Consider the following 21435-nt stretch of genomic DNA (forward strand, 5'->3'; position numbering starts at 1 on the left):
TGTCCCTCTGAATGCCAGGAAGGGCCTTCCACGGGCCTTTTGTCAAAATATAAAAAAAAAAATTAAAATAATTGAAAAGAGAAAAAAAAAAAAAAAAGGAAAAAAAAAAAGGAGAGAGAGAAAGAAAAAGCCACAGTGTAGGCAGTCCTACTTGGAGTCCTCTGATGTCACAGCCACATGACTCGCTCGCTCCAGTAACAGTGCTTGCAAAAAAAAGGAGTTTTAAAGCTTTTGCTTTTTTGGATTGTGTGAATGCTTCATTCGCCTCACAAACAACCACAGAACCACAAGTGCGGTGCAAACTTTCTCCAGGAGGACAGAAAGGAGTCTCTGGTTTTTAAATGGTTAATCTCCGCAGGTCACTACCAGCCACTGAGACCAACAGAGTCAGTAAGTGCTCTCTAACCACAGTCTATGCAGTAATAGTAGGTCCTTCAAATATTTGCTCATTCTCTATTTTTTTGTTTTGTTGCCTTCCTTTTCACATGTTACCAGCACTACACAATTTTTTGACAGAGAAAAAACCAACTATAGAGTCTATGCAATCCAGGGACACAGTAAAACTAAAACAAGGCTTGGCTATGGTTTGTGTTTTCAGTTTGAGGATCCAAGAAGTATTTACACCAGAAGGTGAAAGCTCTGTGTGAACCGAGAGGGACTATGGCATCAAACAGCCTGTTCAGTTCAGTGACACCATGTCAGCAAAACTTCTTTTGGGGTAAGTGCTGCAATATTTGAGCTTCTGTTTTTTTTCACCGTCAAGAGTTTTCTTACTTTGAACAATACCGGCTGTAGTTATCTAAGCAAAAAAGTGCTGAATGGGATGTCAGAATGTTAAAAGAGTACACCTGGTTGTTTGGGGTTTTATTTTTTCTTTGGGGGGGGTGGGGGAAGTAACTGCAAATAACTTCTGCAGATTTAAGAACAAATTTGTTAGCTGGCAAGCTGAGCAAAGGGAAGTTGATGGCTTAGTTCTTAGTGTTTGACAGCAGGTGTGCTCAGCTGTCACCAGGGTCGAGGTGTAGCTGCATGAATTTGAAAGAGCTTGATGGAATTGAGCAAAATGTTTAACATTGTCTTAGGGCAAAAGATAAATTAATTAGTGAGTTAATCAACAGCTGCTCAGAAAATATCACTAAGAACTGTGATAACACTTTCAGATATAGCCACCATGACTGGTTAACAACAGGTACTGTAAAAGACTTAAATCGCAAAGTTCAGACTGCTTGCTCTCTAAACCTGATGAAAATGAGTAGTGTGTAGCATACTACAGCCTATCCTACCCAAAATTCATTTTTTTATTATATTAACATATGTATATTAAAAATAAGGCATCTTATTTTTATGCATATATCTCAGATGAAGTTATCAGTGTAAATCTGCAGTTTTGTAGTCCTCAGTTGCCCTCATTTCACAGCAAAGCTTGTTTGATAATATATTAAGTTGTAAAAGCAAATTCTTCTTATTACACTTATTATGAACAAGGCAAAACATTCATGCATGAAAATATTAAGCTACGAAATAAAAAAATACATGATCTAACATGCTGCTGAATTTTAAGTTTAATTGAAAGTGGGATATAAAAAACTGTAGAAGAGCACTGCCAAATATTTACTTCACTATTCTGAACTGTAAACACAGATTCCTTTAAGAAACCATATATGTATATACTGAAGTAATTACTTATATGCACTGTACATATAAATGCTCATAAAACTCATAAATACACTATAAAATTGCACCTCTATCTTTGCTTACTTCAAAAAGCTTCATCCTCTCGGACAGAAATTTAAAATCAGTAGAGAGCATCTCACAAATACTAAATAGAATCAAATAAGACATTAAGTAATTTATCTGCAAGTAAAATGAAGTTATATTTTAAAGTGTAGTGGAAAATGCTTTATCCTCATCACACTTGATGAACTGCAAGAAATAGTCACAATTTTTTTTTCAAAGCATCTTTTACTGAAGCAGTTCAGACAGACAAACTGAAAATTCTGAAAGCTTTAGGGAAAAAAAAAATTTGTAAACTTACAAAATTTTCTTAATGATGTCCATCATGTTGAAATTATGTTGGGACCGTAGCTAAACCTATTTCTTTCCCTCCCTTGCCCCCCTTCCATGAAAAACAACAATGCTAAAACCATTTCCAGAACATACATCCCCATTATTGTAGTGACCTGATGACTGGGGTACCTTTCACCCCTCCTCCTACTTCACACACTTTGACTGGTTCCCATTTAAGCACATGAAGAAGCTCTGAGACCAGGAATAGGAACAAAAATGAAGAAACTGCTTCTTGAAGGAGGGTGACCAACCCAATATATGACCTATAGATACCAGATGAGATAACATGACCCGTGGCTGTAATGCAGATGTAATACCCTGAACGCTGAGCTGAAATGCAAACACAGACCCGGCAAAGCAGCTTTTCTACCCAAACTGGTGTCTGAGCAAAGCACAGCAGAAGCATAGCCAGACCACATTATCCCAGTGTTTACAACAGGAAATACAGTTTACATGTATAGGGACTTTCTTTTGCTTTTACTTCCAAAAGAGATTAGAAGAAATTTAGTTGGCTAAAATTATCAAAACACTGACTCTGACTGCTTAATTCACCTACTTCTGATAATTCCTAAAGCCAGTGGGAAGTACTGCGATACTGTGCTTAATACTTTCCCTGAACTTCACTAAATAGGGTGGGATATCTGAATTTCACTTTGGACACAAACAATAGATGCAAGGGACTACAGAATCGCATCAGCTCTGTCAATGTGCAAGCAATGTATCCTGAGCTAAAGCCAAATTTTGGAAAACTCACTTTTATAAAAAGGAGGCAGAATTTATTGTTTAAAAAAGCTAGAATACCCAAGCTGCTCATGAATTTGCCACTCAATGATGCAGCAGCACCTCACAATGCAAGATCTATTCTCCCTTTCTGTACTGTCCCTCTCTTCCCATATCTACCTTATTTCTTTCGGGACTGTTGAGTTTAATTGTTTCTCTTCAAGACTGAACTGATGAAACATAGTGACAAGTCATAACAGGGCAGGAGAACAGAGCTATGGTTAACCTGCACTGCTGCTAATCTGTGCCATTAACACTATTCCTGAAAGCTTTTATTCTACTCATTTTTGTCTATGTGTTTTTTTACTTAATATGAAAGAAAAGAACAAGAGTAGCAAAGTGGAAGAATTCTTTCCTAGTTCATGCAAACATATATATTCCTCCCCAGTTTCGTACATTTTAATTAACTACATTCTGGGTTTCACATCCAAATTATCTCTACCTTGTGCCAGTTATACACAGGTTTTGACCGCATCAAGCCTGTGTAAACCTTCTCAGGCTTTTAAATCTAGCAGGATTCATTTCAACCAGCAAAGGCTATTATATTTACTTCCATAGTATCTGAAGGGGAGAAAAAGGCTCAAAATAAACACTGAAAAAAATATCAAACAGCACATTTGGTAAAAAATTTGGAAAACATCATTTACTCAAAGTATTTCAGAGACTGAAAACCTTATTAAATGCCTCCAACAATTACAATTTTGAAAGTGGAAAAGGCATCTTCAACTAAATTCCATGCATCTTCAGAGGAGGATTTTAATGAAAGAAGGAAACAGGATCCCAGTTTATCTGATAATCCAATCAATTATTTCACATGTAATTTCTGGAACCTGATCCCAATAGAGATATAATATATCTAAAGTCAAGTTAATAACAAAAAAAAATTACTCCGCTTACATTAAAATACTCCTCAATATCCTCTTTATCAAAAAATCCAAAACCTTTTGGAAATTTCAGTTCTCAACTGCTTTACTATCTGGTAGAGAATCTTATAAGGTTTTTAATTTTAATTAGCAGACTGATAAGCGAAAGATCCTTTTTTATTATCTGTGTATAGAAAGCGTTAGTTTTCTGTATGTTCCAGCTCTGTTTAACGCATTCACACTATTGTGAATGCTATGCAAAATCTCAGGAATCACTGTTCTTTGCATAAATACCACAATTAAAAAAAGAAATAATACTGAAAACTACGCAGGAATGAGAATTCTCATGTGCATTAAGAAAGCTGCAGTTTCGCACGGAGGCTCCGGTATCTGAAAGCCCCAAACCCTGCGGGATTGCACTTCACCACTTACAAGGTCTGTAGGCAGCAAAATGCACTGGTCTCAAATGAACTATTAATAGCCAACATTGTTTAAATCAACTACACCAATGTAAAATTCAGGAAGATCAAAATATTCCCGTTTGTTTGGAGAACATCAGAGTATCTCATGGTTAAATAAACTGGGAGAGAAAAAAAAAAACAAAAAACCTATCTCATTAAGGGCACTAAGATTTTATCAAACATATAGGATTAATCTCTATTGAATAGGACCATTCACAAATCAAAACTCACTCCACTTCAATACTTTCATGCAGTGCTAATCAATTACAACCTTTTCTAGTTATTTAAAATCCATGTGCTTTTAATTTTATTCACTGGTGGTCTAAAATATAATATTCAGGCCAAGCTAAGTCATTCTGTATTGCAACTTTGCTTTTTTTCAATAAATATTCATCTAGAGGTTTTCTTAGAGAGAACTGCTCATATGAAGACTGTGGTAATATTTTTATACTGTACCTCCTTGTTGAAGCAAAAGGTTAGGGGTTACCTAAATACCTCAACTGTATATACAAAAAAAGGAAAAGGTAAGTATTCACATGAAAAATCCAAAGGGACTATATTATTTATTTTTGCATTTCCTATGATTAATGATGCACCAGTGCATACTTGAAAACTGAAGTCAAAATAGGGTAACACCTCAAATTCCTTTACAAACTGTACAAATATCAAGCTTCCATGCTGTATTAACTACCAGAAATATTTAAAGGCTCTGCCACCCAACATTAAGAGTATAACAATAATACTGAAATTCCTCTCAAGCTGTGTGATTTCTTGGTCATGGTCAGACTAATATTAATCTTAAAATTGCACCTTATTCCTTTATTTTCCAAATCGCTTTCAGAAGAGAGCCATACTTTTTAATGAGTTAACAAGAAGCTCAGAGCAGCCATAAGTAAATACCAAACATCTAATACTGCATCCATTTAAATAAAACGAGAAAAATAAAAAAGCTAACAATTCTGGCAAGAGATGCTAACTAAACAGTGCAGACAGTTCAAAAGAGATACATAATAACTGTGCTTAGGGACAGTCACACCTTGTGGAAGGCACCATCAATAAACAAAATGAGTAACAACTAAAATACTTTCTACAACTAACTTAATGCAAAAAGCTGAAGATACAAGCAGAATCTGGCATTATTTTATGTTCGAGTCCAGCACGCTTGTGTGGAAATTGAATCACAGAGGGAAGGAAGGAATTATCCCGTGCTTGCCAAGCTGCAAAGGTGCTGAGCACCAACATTTCTCCTGCTTGAATACAACAGGAGCCAAGGGCAGCTGTCAGTGCTGTGCACCTCCTGAAAATCAGACCATCTGCATATTCCCCTCTGTGTACCCAATAAAAATCAACACTGTGTGTTGTAGGTGGAGTTGGTTCTGAAAACTCATTAAATACACTCCATTAATAAGAATTACAATAAATTGCCGTGTTTAATATACTCTAGAGTATATAATATTTTAATTAAGGCAGCCTCAAGATAAATAGTGAGTTTAAGATGGTAAAACCTGAAGCATTTCAGGGTCTTAACTTCAGCACTGGGAGAACCCAAGTTTCATACAAGCAGTTAAGAAACTGCAACAAAAAAATCATACAACTGTTATTTTCAAGATAAAAAATTAATTTGCCTAAATGGAATAAGTGCAATATATATTCTAGTAAGTGTACTCAGAAATAAATTAATAGATTGCGTGCCATTTCAATGAAATTTTCTGTGGAAATTTTGCCAGACTCAGGAATTAGCCACAGATTTTTATCCAGATAGAAGTCACCCACAAAACACAGAAAACATCTATCTTCTCTGCCACAGAAGCCCCACAAATATCTACTCTTATTGACAAAATTAATTTGTGCTCACATCACATACAATAGCTTTCAGTTCTATTAGACATATTCCAAACTGCCTTCTAAAGCCTTACAGGAAACAGGCTAAGGAGGTCTGTCTTCTTCTCTCAAGTATTTTTGTTTCTAAGTTAATAAAGCCTAAATCTAAGAGCACGTTTCCTAACATAAACATGCTCTCTTTTACAAATAAATAGAAAACCTGCCACTTAACATACTGAAAAGCACACCCTAAAGAGAATATTTTAAAGATGAGCACAAAGACAAAAACTCCCGTTACTGTATCATAAAACGGTTTAACACTTTCAATTAAAAAAAAAAATCTGTTATTCATGCATCTGTTTCCTGTATATATTTTTTATTCTGCTTGTTATCATACTGTGTACTGTTCTTGCCTTCTTCATGTACCTTTAAGTTTCCTGTTTCAGGTAGGAATATGCCCCAGGAAGGAAAACTCAATAGGTTTTCTTCTGACTCTCTTGAACTGCTGAAGTCATTTTAAATCAGAGCAATTAAATTATTTTGCACAACCTAGTCCTTATTAAATGTTTTTATTTATAAAATATTAACTTTAAAATAGCAAAAGATTAAAGGAAAAAAGGCTACATAATACTTTAATGGTGGGTGCTTTAAAAAGTATTTTTACATAATATCCACTGTATTTGTAATAGTTTTCTTTAATATTTTTTCATCTCTAATAAAACTACCTTGATTGTAACACTGAAGGGTAAAAACAGTTACTTCTGCCTTCTGTCTTTTAAAAATGCCATATTCATTAAGGCCAGGCAGTTCTGGAATTAACAATAGTTTTAATATGTTATAGCTAAAAACCCCATTGCCAAATTTTTTGGCAGGAATTCATTCAAATATGAGTACTATATTTATGATAGACACCTCATTTTACATATTATATTTCCTCAAAATTGCTAGCATTTCATAATGACTTAAAATTTATTATTGATTTTTTTTTTTTAATAAAGGAAAGTTAAAAGCTGATGACCTTACACACATTTATTTTCCCCAGAATTTATTTGAATCTTAAGTGTGCCAAACCATTGTTTACTTATCCCTCATGGTCAGATATCTTAGATCTAAATCTACTCTGTGGTTTACTGAAACAGAAAGACAGAGCCACTGCCAGTTACATAATATAATACTGATCACGGGACCAGGATCCGGCCTTGATCACAATGAAAATTAACACTAATGAGATGCATTTGCATCTATATGCACAGACACACATAGACAAAAAGCACCATATGCTGGGTGCAGCGGCTCTGCTGGAACAAATCGGACCGGGGGATGTTACAACTCATTAGTAATTACTGAACTGAATTTCTCTGTCAGACACATTTAATATATAGGACCCTACACACTTAAGCAAAATAATGGGTTGTTTATTTTTTCATTAAGGAAAAACAATAGAGATAAATAATTATGCTTAAGTTCATTGCCCACCAGATAGTGTTGATCCCTCAAAAGATATGTAATTTATATTAATACAAATCCGAAAAGACAGAGTTAAAAACACACAATATTTTAATGTATCTATGTGTGGTATTAGAACAGGTTATTCTTTCTTTTAAGAAATGTTAATGAGCTGTGTACATGCAAACACACACATGTATACAGTTCAAACCTCTAATTCCTACTAACTTATACTTCTAAAATCATGAAATTCAAGTTAAAGAAGTCAAACTAGTAATAGTATAAATTTAGAAGACTTCTCTATCAGTAAAGTATTTTCCACCCTAGCACTGAAGCTGTAAAGTAGAATGTGCTATCACATTCAGATTTGCCAGCAGTACCCCAAAAACATTTACTACTCTTCACATATCTTACTAACATGCGGTGGATGAACTTGCCAGGGTCCTGTCTTAGCATTTGTTAAAATGCTTTAAATGGTTTATTAATGCTATCACAGTGTTCTACATAAATTGTAAGTCTTGGTGCTTGTAGTGAAATAACAGATGCCAAACATACTGGTTTCAGAATACTTGATAAAATCTTTGAGAGAGACAGGTCTGGAGTCAGCCCCTTCATACCTTCTTGCTCCTTCCCATAGTCCTATGACGAGAGAAACTGCTTTTGTGGGCATCAGACTGGCCACTCTTAACTCACCTCAACTTTCAAAGTGAAAAACATTTTAGCCAAAGTAGTCTTATTTGTAGGTCAGCTGGTGTTTTTGACACAGTGCAATATATTTCTACTGAAGTGCTCACAAAAAAAAGCACAACCACACTGACATGGAAAGATCCTCGATGCAGACAGAGTTGTTCTGCCCAGAGTTGCTAATCATCCACAACTGTATCTTTGTATTAATACATTAGTAATTTACTAGATTCTACTTCATGTAGAATCAGCAAGAATAATTTCACATTAATTAAACAGGATTCAATGGAAATTGAAAGGCATTTTAAGATATGACTTTAAAAAAAATTATGAGGACCGTGGCATCAGAATTTTCTATTTTAATTTCACATGCCTCCAAAAGCCTTTCAGGTGAGTCATAACACTGAATTGCCATGACATTTATGTCCTTGCAGCATTTTCTGTATAAATTCCAGGAGTAACTTTCACTCAAATGCATCATCTATTCACCTTTAAATAGAAAGCTTTTAGGGGAAAAAAAAAAAAAAAAAAAAGAAGTGTCACATTTGCTCTGTAACACTGAAGGAACACATCTGGTCTAGCTTAGTGACTCAGTATTAAGAAGAGTTTGATGAATTAATTCTACCAGCTATTGTACAATACCCGAGCACAGGAGCAGCTTTGTGACAGAGTACTTCCAGCCCGCACTATATTTACTTCCTAACACAATCCACGAAACTTATTTCCTCTAAGTAAGACCATCCATATAAATTGAGAATTCATCTGCATTTTTCCAATCAGTGGTATCAAAGTTTAAGTTCTCTGTGTTTGGGCATTTGTGGAATAACCAAGCCATAACAATGAATGGTTTATTTAAAACTGACACGACCAGAAAGCAGCAACTATTTACTTAGGCGCCGTACCTTAGTGTACACCAGTAAAAACGTTCTCTTTTCCCAAAAGGATTTTCTGCAAAAAGGGCATTCACTTTGCTTCCTTCCCACCCCTCTTACATCCAGCTCTGTACATTCAAAATTAAGTGCTGTATTTTTCTTGCTATTCAGCATATTTTCATTTCCCCCCTCTCCGATTAAACAGCATAAACAGAAACACTAAAACAAATTCAAAAGTTACACTCTTTATACTGATATTTTATTAAAGAAATCAACATTCAGAAAAAGCGCAGTCATTTCTGCATAAAAAATACCATCTAAGTTAACAAAAAAAATCTAATTTAGAATCAAATGGGAAGAAAGTTATCTTTCACAGTGCAAATCATTTTCATATTGGAGCTAGAAGTTTCATTCTAGTGCACCACTGTGTATTGCATATGCAAATACTAGAACAACTTTCAACTTTAGAGCATTTCAGGAACAGGACCTGAAATCATGCTTTGTTATTCTGGATAGCAATTAACTCTGTCATGGCCTTGCAATAATTTGGAGTTCTGTGCTCACTGAAGTAAAATTTTAATATTACACTTAAAAGCAAAAGCAAAATCTTAATTACAGCTGAGTTACCCGTGTATTAATCCATCTTAAAATAAATGAAGACTTGAGCTTACCCAGATAAAAAGATACATGATAATAATACCCATTAGGTACAAAACAAGGGCTTGGAAAAGTGTACTTTTATTATTTTGAATTATAATATTAATTTACAAATTTCAAGGCACATGTGTAGCGCACATGTGTAAAACCTACTCGAGGGAGCCAGCTCACAGACACACACACGAGCTGGAATGTTCCAATTCTGATCAAAGATGCATGTAGCCGGATGTGCGGTTAATTCACTGATCAAATTTTCACAACTGAAAAACATCTTGAGACAAAAAGTGCCAGTTATCAGTAGTGTGGGCTCTGTGCTTCATCATCAGAATTACTCCTCATGATTTCACATTTTATGATATAATTCAAAAATAATATAATCTCTCTCACACTTAAAAAAAAATAAAAAGGAAGAAATAAAGATGAAAAGGCACTGGCGTTTAGCTCCAGCATTCTTAAAGGGCACAGTGAGACTGAGAGAAATAAATTTTAAATATCCATCGAATCTGGACTCTAATCTTAGTGACATGTTCTTACAGTAAGTTTGTGCTCCATAAAACCGATATAAAAATGTCAGGAGCGTAGATGCACAGCACATGCACTCACCGTAAGACACAAATCTGACCTGTAACAATAATACACAGTAGCTCTTCAACATGCCTGAAAGATTTTAAAATGTGCTAAATCTTTAAAAAACAGTCTACTGTCACACTTCAGCTCTGTCAACTAAATCAACCAGATGTATGGAATAAACACTATTTAACAGCTACAAAATTTTATAAGTTTCATACAAAGTTAGACAAATTTGAAGTAACAGCTGTTTGAAGTCTTCTACCATTGCATTTCATAACCTTACTTTCTTACTGAACTGGCTAGATACATTAAATATACATCATATAATGGCTATTCCCCTTCAGCAGATATGCATAAAAAACTAATCTAAACAAACTAACAAAGATACTTAAATGGGCAGCAATTTTACTAGTCTTAACACTGATTTAAAAGACATCTCTTTCTCCTCTTTACATACCTGGTTGTTACCAATTACTGATGTCTCTTCACCCCTTCTTGTTGCAAAACTTCCTTTAAAACTTACAGCACACACAGCACAACATTTGAGACCTCTACACATAAAAATACTGTTTTTTCAGTAGCAAAGAAAATCTGAAGGTTTTTTTAGCCTGACGATATCTTCACATAGAAACACAGAACGTCTGCAGACAGTAAGAAGCCTTTAGTAAGCCTTTTTGCTGCACCATAATAATCTGATCCAGAAATTCAAGGGTACCTTAAACAACGGGCTACCTGTTCTAGCCATGCTTAGGAATGTGGCCAAATCATTTTTATTGATTTAACCTTTATAGGAATGCTACATATCCTCAGAGCAAAACATTTCTAATGCATTTATAATATGATATACCTCTGAGAAGCTATGAAAAAAAAAATCTTGTGACATAGGCTAGCTCCCCTCCATTATTCTGTTTTTCCCAATTTAGTAATTGATAGACATTCAAGTGTTAGAATATTTTCTGGGCTTACACATGTCTCTATTCATAGGATGAAGCCAGAAACTAACACTTACAGAGGACAAGACTAATATCTGACTTGTCTTTGTTTAAGGAATAAGAACTGGTGAACTGATAGCCAAGACTCTAAATACTCCTTTCATTCTAGAGTTACACATCAATCATGTTACCTGCAAACATATCGAGTTAAAACTTCCAGAATTTACAGTCCTTTTTGAATAAACTGAGCAGCATGTTAGTTATGTTCAGAGAGCTTACACAAGGAGGTTTGTGTATCTCACCAGAATTCTTAAAGAAGTATTTCTCAAATTCCCTCTTCATCAAAAATCTATTTCATATACATTTCAAACCAGTATTTCTTAATGCCAGATCCATATTCCATTATTTTGAAGCACGGGTTGGAAAAAATAGTGCATTTCAGTATTTGCTGGTTTTGGAATGTTACAAACCACATTTGAGCATTACCAGGAGTCACTTGTTTTTCAAAAAGTAAACTGTTCTGAGCTGCTCATTATGGTAAACTTTAGTGTAAAGCAGAAGTGAATACAGTGACTGAAGAGTCAGTCAAACAATAGCAAATACATTTATGTTACAAAACACATTTTTACACTTATAAAAAATTATGTGAGAGGTGTTTGGTTTAAAAAAATTAAAAAAAAAACAACAAAAACAAAACTCAAGCAGAAACAAACAGAAATGGCTCCTAGCATGAAATTCTAGTATGTTATTCTTCACAACAGCAAGAAATCCAGCCAGGCACAGTTTCAGCAGGCAATATGCTGTAAAAGAAATCACCAAGTTTAGGAAGATTTAGTTCTACATTTTTTCTGCAAACAGCAGTGTCTAGACATCACTGATAGTCCCTCTCATCAACAAAGAAATATTAATCAATCCTACAAAGAAAGAAAAAAAACAATTTCTTTGTGAGGTAAGTGCCTATCTACACACATAAGGTGGACAAGTTCCTACATCAAAGCTATGAACTGTAATTAATGTATGGCACATGGAAAAAGCATGTATCTGCCAATTCTCACAGACTGTTTTTTTCTTTTTTCAATAAGAGTTTGGCTTTTGATTATTACATCACCAACTTGATTGTAAAGTTTTACATCACTCTTTGTTTCTTCATCCACTTTTTCTAAGAAAATATTCTAAAGATGAATCTGTATCCAAAACACACAACCACAGAAAATATCCCCTGGCATGAGCCTTACACTTCCTTAACCAGATGAAATCAGGCCTTTAATGTGAGGTGCAGCAGTGATTTCTCCAAGAGCAGAGTAGTTCTACCTTCATTAATGGTGTTAATGATGAACATGACCAGATAAGTGCCTGCATTCATGCAAACCCAGCTTGCTCTGTACCATCACAGCCTGACAGCATTCAAGGAGTTACCACACACAGACCAGGGACAAGATCCATAAATAAATAGTAACGCCAGACCAGATCCCAGAAAGTTCATTGATGCATATCAGATCATACTTACTTGATCTCAGCTTTATTACATGTAGAATAACAGTCCACAGAGCTAGAGGAAAACACAAAAACTTACAGTTTCTAGAATAATAAAAAAAGAAAAAAGTAGGATGATATATCTCCCAACACCTTTGTAACTAACAGCCTGGTGCCCAGAGCTGTATCCCTCTTCCACTAGCACCTCACAGAACTGTTGTCACTTGCTTTTATGGTGAACCTTAATTTAGGAAGGACCCAGGTAACGCTGAAAAGCAGCAGAACATCGTAGAAATGCAAATTCTTACAGACAGTGATGATGGAAGAAGACCTAGCCAAATGCAGTTACACCAATAAAAGTGCTTATAGTAGCACATTTCTTTTTGTAACATAATAGACATATTTGTACAAGAGGGTTTATTAGCAGTGTTATTCTGCTAAACAGTATTATCTTTTGATGCTACAGAAAAGCTGCTCTGTGCTAGCATGTGAGAAAGGTCAGATGGTGGAAAACTTACTTCACGCTCTTAACCTGTAAACTCTTTCGTTTCCTGTCTATTAACAAATGTCCTAGCAGGGGAGATCCACAACTTTTCCAAGAACTCTCACAGGGAACCTTTCGCTCTGTTCCGATGGAACAGAACGTGTGCACGTTCACCTCAGGAGCAGCTCTCTGAGAGTAAGTCTGTCTCCACAGGTCTGCCACAGAAAAATTGCCTCCAGATTTTCCCTTCATTACAGATTTATATACACACATGCATATATCCATACACATCTGTAAAAAGCAGAAAACTTGACTACTCCAGCCTGCATGCTATTAGAGAAGCAACTGCGATACTTCAGGAACCTCTAACTTGATTTCAGTGTTTGGAACAAGGGAAAACAAAGTCAGGAGACAGGAGCCTCTGGGAACATATTTTGCAAGACTTTTATAAGGGACTCCAGCAGGAAAACTACACATAGGAAAAGGTAGTTTAGACTGGGATTACACATTAAAGACAGGAACGCTCCTCTCTTGAAAACACTTGTCCTTGATAACATGCATAGAGGCGCAGGGTGGCAGGAGCACTATGGCTCAGGCAATGCACATGTTTTGTCAATGTGTAAATTTATGTAACACAGCTTGTTTTCATGGCAATTCTAATGATTCTCTCTCATTTCCGTTTTTTTTTTTTTTTTTTTTTTTTTTTTGTTTAAAGATTTTCTCACATTTTGTAATGGTAAAAGTAGTAGGAGAATGCCATTTCACAGCCAAATATTTGACTCTGGCAAACTTGCCTTTTACCACTCTGACATTCATCTCTGATACTTCTGATCTTCCCAGTTCATGTAAGAGGAGCATAGGTCCAGACCCATTTTCAAACGTCAGTTCTTGACCATTGGTCTCCTCTTTCAAAGATGTTTCTCAGCATCATCACACTTTCTACTTATCTATTTTTCTGATAGAACAGAGCATAGCTCCCACAAGAAGCTGATTCCAAACTTGAAGCTACTAAAATGATCATAAACCTGATTCTTCTATTTTCAAAAACCATCAAAAAGAATATGAGCACCTTACTAAAAACTTTGCAACTGTCTGATTTTCACACGGCAATGGGTTATCTGGTATGCCTTTTAAAGATCCTGGTCCCACACAGAAAGCAGAGCCACCTGAAAATTCTAGACATCTTAAGAACAAACCCTGAATCCCTCACTTCTTTTACAGGAATTCTGAAGATTATGGTTTTGTCATACACTTGTTGAGTGCCTACCACAAAATACTGATCCATAGGTGTGACCTTTATAAGACATCACAGATCAGTCACAATAGCAGAATGTTGATAAACAACATCATCAGTTCAGCCTTGCTTAGTATGTGCTTGTTCTAGCCCAAAGTAAAAGTTGTCTCCGAGGTTAACTTATTTTGATGTATAACTGAGAAGACTATTCTAAAAAAATAAATATTAAAAAGTCATCCTTATGACTCACTACATCAAAATTTGGTAATTTTGGTTCTTGCTGGGAAAATGCTTAGCAAATATTGTCAGCAAAATGCTTCTATTTTCTTTGTGTAAGCATATTTTAAATCTGAAAAAAGCAATGCTAACAATTGTGCCATCACCAAATATAGCTGTTTCCTATTTTGCATTGGAACCTAAAGGTATTTCAACTACAAAACTGGTTTTGGCTGCAACTAAAAATTCAAAAAAAGTCAAAGCATTTAAAAAACTCACCAACTGCTTTGGTTATAGCAACAGAACCCTACAGGACTCTAAAAAAAAAAAAAAACAAAAAAGCTGATTACTGGGATCTTTCTCAGCCAGCTTCTGAAAAGCAGACCTTACATAGTATGCATGGTACTGTCCTGCATTTGGTCCTCATACACCAAACACTTCACCGAAACCACTGCCAAACATGGGACTCTGAACAGGCTGAAATATTCAACCCAAGAAGATGCAGTGTAGCAAGGTGAAAAGACAACCAAAATTGATTAATTAATAACAATTACATATCAAACTGGTGGCAGGTGCTCAGTTCATTCTCACAGATACTATCAGGCCTGCCATATACACAAATCAGTAAACAGTTTCTGCCTATCTCAATCATGAGAGCTCAAAAAGAACTTTTTACATTTTTTTCCCCCCCTGTTGGATACAACCTTTCTAGGGAGAAGGTGGGAGGAGGGGGTGGAAAATTCCAAAACACAGAATTCTTGGCAGAGATATTAGTAGCAGTTTTAGAAACCATGATCAATGTGGAAAGGTTGAAGGAACTGAGTAAGACACTGTAAAGTGAATGGTGACCAGTTCTTCCTTCCTCAGTAGTGTGGTGAAAGACAAAAACAAATCAGAAGCAAAGGAGTTTAGTACTCCATAGCAGATTTCAGCTACGGCATGTATGCCTCAATAGAAGCTCCCACCTTGGGTTATCCAGGTGCCTGTTAGTCTGAACTCTACCTATGTATCTTCAGATATTTACTTTTTTTTCTTTTTAAACTATTAGGAAGTGATAAAATACATCCTCTACATCTAATATTTTTTTACATTATATCCAGAGTCACTCATTGGTCCTACTCTGTTTATAGTCTTGTACAACATGAAGTCATTTTTTCACAGCCATTGTTTCTCTAGATACAAAGGGGTAACTACCCAAAAACAGTCAATTTGGTGGAAATTACCCAAAAATCTCCTTCACTAGAGCTTTCGGTGCAGACGAGGCAGCTGGCTATCAGGAAGGTTTCAATAATACAGAATCCTGCCTCAGTGCCTCAGACAGGAATAAGTGGGCTCTTTCAGCTCCCACCAAGTCCTGCATCTCTCGTATTCTGTGACTAACAAGTAAAACTCATTGATAAAGGTAAGGCCTTTGGTACATAATCAGTTTCCCACATGAAAATGTAAGATGGAAACTTCAAGCCTGCTGCGAGGGATGTGCTCAGGTGCACACATGTATTCTTCAGTTGGTTATAAGACCCTTGAATGAAAAAGGAATTAACAATTTTTTATTTAGTATGGGAAAATGCAGATATAAATCCAAGTATGACAGAGTGAACAAGGCAGTACAAACTTACATCCCAGTTTATCTACAGGGAATCTGCATGCCCAAAATCTGGCAATAACAAGTATGAGTCTAGTTATCTCTAGGCTTCAGTGACAGGTTTTATTTATAAAGAAAGAGGTCTTTATGCAGCAAAATGCTTAGGTAAATGCAGTTATTTGTATCTCATTCCCAAGTCAGTGCTAATATCCTTTCAAAATCTGAAACAATCCAAATAACCTGTTCACACGATGTTCTTGCCATGCTAAGTACATACAAAATGCTTCCAGTTTCTATTACTGAATTTGGTAACAACTCACTTTTAATTTGCAATTGCAACAAAAAAGTCATAGAATCATTTAGGTTGGAAAAGATCTAAGTTTGAATCAAACCATTAGTTTTCAAACAAGTCAAACAAGAATCAGTTTGACTATTTTTTTTTTCTTGTTAAGAGTAATATTTAAATGCCTGCAAGACAACTTCAGTCAAGTTTTAGAGCTCACAGATGATGATTCCACAAACAAAAAGGAACAGGGAAAGATGAATTTAAAAAATTAAAAACTGCACATCTTAGATGCAAGAATACACTGAATTCATTTTTTGTTTTTCTTTTTAAACATAGCACATGACTGAAAAAGAAAATGTAAAACCTCAACTGAATTACTTGGTAGGCTCAGTCCTACATCAGTTACATAACTGAACTGTCAGTCTAACTAACTGGGTAAGTCATGTTTATGGCTAGGTTTTTTTAGAGTCAGATGTCAAAAATGGCTAAAAACCTCAACTAATGGTTGTTGCTGCAAAGTGGTGTGTTCTGGTTCAAATAAACTTAAAAACTCCCAAAAAGCGTGTTTCATCTTTGTTAAAGGACTATCCCTTATACATTTTCACAAAGTAGCTCAGATTTCTGAAAAATGACACCTTTATAGGTAAGCTGCTTTCTAGTGTTTCAACACTAAGTAGATTTGAATTTAGGCCACCTTATTTTGGATGCTAAATCAAGTGAGTGACTTAAGGGTAGAGGTCCTGACCAAGACATAGAAGAAGTGATTCAAATTCTTAATCCAAGACCGATCATGCGAAATCCTAAGGTTAAGGAGATAGGAAGACAATCACACAGTTCCTTCTACCAATAGTCTCAAGAGACCCACACCTGAGACATACTGGTGAAACTCATGAGTATCCTCATGAAAAAAATGTTTGACCTTTCCATTTGGCAGAAAATAAAGACTACATACATATGTTGTTACGTGAATTATAAGCAAACATACCAAAATAACGTCAGTAATTTAAATTGTAACTACTGTACTCTGCAAAACCAGAGCTGCAGAGGTTTAAAAGTGCACTGACACTTACTCCTTCAGTCAAAATCACTTAAACCTTTTGAAGCTTAAAACTGACTGCAATAGTTTTTCCCCACCCTTGACTATAATAGGTGGACTACTTCTTTAATTTTTCTACTCTAGGAGTGGCAGCTATATTCTTACAATCAGCACTGAAATATCCCCAGCATCTTTTCATCTTTTCAGTTTTCAGCTCCAACAAGAAAGAAATTAGTCCACAAATAAAAACACATGAATATTACCTCTCTTATAGGATTAAAGTAGCAGCAGCTGTTTTTCATGCTTTCATCACCCCACATTTAAAGCAACAAAAGACTACCAAAATAGCAGCAACAGCTCTCCTCAGCTGGAGAGGATGTTGGCTTTTCAGTGTAGGGTATGTGAACTAGTGCTAGTGATAGAGCTACCAACACTTGTCTTTAATAGTAGATGCTTATACAAGAAACATGTGGCACACATGGAAAGCCACATGGCAAGCTTACATGTAGCAAAGGATGATAGAAAAAAAAGTCTAATTCCTATTTTATTTTTATTAAGACAACTATCTTCACTTGTGTGTGAACGGAGGAAACAGCACTGCCAACAGAAAAATCAGACGTCCTTACAGATAGCAAACACATTTCACTATCACCTACTTCAATCAGACTAGAAAAGCTTTATTAAAACAGATGGGAACACAAAGGGCTCCATTTAAAACTAAATGATGTCCAGCAGTTTCTGCCCAGGGCCTTAATTTACAATTGACAAAATAGTGTAATGACTTCCCTGTTTCAAAATGATCATAATGATAAATCAATTAATAACTTTCCCTGAAACTGTACATCACTCTACAGAGAAGTCTTTCTGCGAAAGAAATTAAACGCCCCTTAAACAGTTCAATCAATCTGTGTTTAAATAAGCCATTTTCAAAATTTTGGTCTATTTCTCTGTATTAATCTAAACATTAAAGGAAAATAGCTGGTGGTTTGGGCTTTTGATTTTTATCTGTCTTAAGAATTCAAAGATAAATATTGCCATCGCAACGCTGGCTCCAGAAAAATACTTGATTTGATTATTCAAACACTGTACTGCTTTTTCAAAAATAATTCTATATTTCATTAGAAAGAACCCCTAGGGTTTCATCTCTCCTTAACCTGATCACTTATCTTTTCAGTCATCTGAACCATAACAGGACGCAACAGATACCAAGTTGTCACTTTCAAGTCAGAGCTGGGCACACAACTGCAGCAGTATGTCAATGTACCTGGGCAGGCAGAGTGGGAGATCCTGCCAGTGCAAACTTAAAGGCAGAGCTTGTTTTAATATATTGCTTTCCAAAAGAGAGTTTCATTCTTGAAGGAATAAAACTGGCATTTAACAGGGAAACAGAGAATAGAGAAGTTTGCCAACCTCTACAGAACCTTTCTCTTGAAGTCACCAGATATGCATCGAGTCCTGTTTAACTTGCATTAAAGCTGGTTCAGTTGAGTAGATTTTCAGTTTTCACTGCATAGGGCTATTTCCTTGTAATTCCATTGCGGTCAGCACAAACAGACCTAGAAGGGCCTAGTCCAGGACCAACACTATTTCTGCAACTCTCCTAACACATCCCATTCAATGACAATCAGCATTTATATCCCTAAAGTTCTTTAAGTGAACTTACACACAGCTAAATTTAATGGCATTATTTGTATTAAGTGTTTTAGACCTACACAGATGCTGATTTCCACAACTGATCTATCAAAAGCAAAACTGCAATCACTGAGATTCTAAATGAAGAGATGAAGTTATTTGTCTGCCTTGACTGGTATTTACTGAACTGCCTTACCAAATTATTACATAAAATGTAGGAGAAAGATCTGATCGCAGTGAATCTGCTAACTACACACATACACATTCAACTGGAAGTTACTAATCAGTAGAGGAGTAGAAGGGTGTTCAGAAAATGTATTCCCACATATCAGCCTCCTCCTGCCTCCTAACGTATTTATTCCCATGTGTCCTACCAGATAGCAAGTAGATCCAGATGAACTAGAAGTCAGCAAAGTGTTATGTTAAGTATATAAGCCTATTTATACAGATGCAGAGAAAGAAACAGACAAAACTTATTCTAAAGAAAACACAAATACCTTCTTTTCCTAAAGAAAGACAGGAATAGAGAGATATTTTTTCATCCTTTCCAATATTTGATCAAGTATCCAGGTTTGCTCAAACTCTTTACTTTAAAAAACTTTCATAGTAACCTTTAGCACTGTAGTGGCCCTATAAAACATACTCTGGTTTTAACAGTAACACAAAACACTTTATCATAACTGAGAAAAACATCTGTACAATAATAATTATCCCTTCTTTTGTGCAAGTTTTCAAAAAAATTAGAAACAGATAAGAGAGTATTTACAGGGGGAGGGGCATGGGGATGTATTTAATATTACTTCATATTTTTTTCAGGGAAATATGCATAATTATTCCAAAGTCTACATTTTTAAATACATAATAGCAGGAGTTTTGCAGTCTAACAGCAAAAGTAGTCATAGGTATGGAGTCACATATTAAACCACACTGATACATACCTTCCATAAAGACTATGTATTTTCTCCTCTTAACTTGGCTAGTGAAAGGGACTTTCCAGAAAATCAAAATCTAATTTCATTTAATAATTTTAGACGCTGCTTTAATATTAAAGTCTAGTCTGCAATTAAAAGTGTTTCCAGAATAATTACAGTAGCTTGGCTATATTGGAAAAAGCAGTCTACTACTGTAACTGTAGCAGTTAAACCAGGTAGACTGTAAAAGTGCATTCTTCTCACATAGTTGTGGAGCAATCAGACCCAAGGTTTGAATTTGGTAGGTTGGATCAAATGACCTCCAGAGATCCCTTCCAACCTTAATTATTCTATGATTCCATTTCATGGGACTATTATCTAACTGGTGAAGGAATACTGGCAAGGCATTGGGAATGAGGGTGAATGTACCCATTTAAATGAAAATCCATACAATATAAGCACACAAAGCAGCACAGGCTGACCCCTCAGATTCTTGATTTCCTGTGAATAATTCAGAATATAAAAGCTACAAGACTGGTTTAGAAGGGAACCATCTTATTTGCAGAATTAACAGGGATCTCTTACAATACAAAAATATTAACTACTTTTATAGGAAAAAAATAATTTGCCATCAAATTCATTTGTTTTCTCCCACACTTGGAACAACCAAACACATTTATTTATACTTTGTGGAATTAAAATTTGTTCCTGTAAGGCTTTTTTTAATCAATATTTACACATCAGCTGTTCATGCTATCTTGCTGTGCTTCACCAAAAGCACAGTACAATAACAGTACTTAGACTTGTACTTGATATGCTAAAGGCTTTATACCCAAACAAGGAGTCAAATATAGACTGATACACAATGAAGTATTACTGTAGTTTCTAAATGGATAGTCATGCTTTATTTCAGGACCAAAATATACTCCCTCAAAATGTTTTATTCAAATGGCTCTGAATCATAGTAAAAACAAAACAAAGGACATCTGCTAGTAATATACCATTGGTACAAAATTAAGTAAGTACTTAACTGTCCTTTCCAGGGTCACAATGCAGTCTATTAGGGGTCTACAGATTTTCTGGGTTTTTTTCAGGGGGTAAAACTGTCATGGCTGTTGCCTTTTTAAGCAAGAAAAAGGCCCACTCACAAGCAATCCTGTGCTTCTTCAGAAATACTCATTCAGTCTAGAAACGGAGGATGATTCAAAACCACAACTACTCAATTTTCTAAAGGTTGTACAAATCATGTTGGGGGAAAGGGGAGAAAAACAATCTGAGCTAAAAATAAGTAACAAAGAAACATTATCGTTCAGAGAAGGGTACATTAGGTCAGAAGCTGCTGCTTTTTAACACCAGAAAGTCCTTAGAGCTTTCTGTCTGAAAAATGAAGAAGCAAAAGAAGTCACCAAGTCAAGACAGCAAATAAGT

General features: G+C 35.5%; 1 protein-coding gene across 1 annotated transcript in view; it reads left to right on the plus strand.

Moving 5' to 3' along the window:
• The first annotated feature begins 660 nt into the window (after positions 1 to 660).
• Positions 661 to 21435, plus strand: part of RUNX2 (RUNX family transcription factor 2) — a 149861-nt gene continuing 129086 nt past the window's right edge. The window contains exon 1 of the mRNA XM_062489625.1: positions 661 to 718. Within this exon, the coding sequence (XP_062345609.1) occupies positions 661 to 718 (58 nt within the window). The remainder of the gene's footprint in view (positions 719 to 21435) is intronic.

This window comes from Cinclus cinclus, chromosome 3 (genome assembly GCF_963662255.1).
Source record: "Cinclus cinclus chromosome 3, bCinCin1.1, whole genome shotgun sequence".
NCBI lineage: Eukaryota > Metazoa > Chordata > Aves > Passeriformes > Cinclidae > Cinclus > Cinclus cinclus.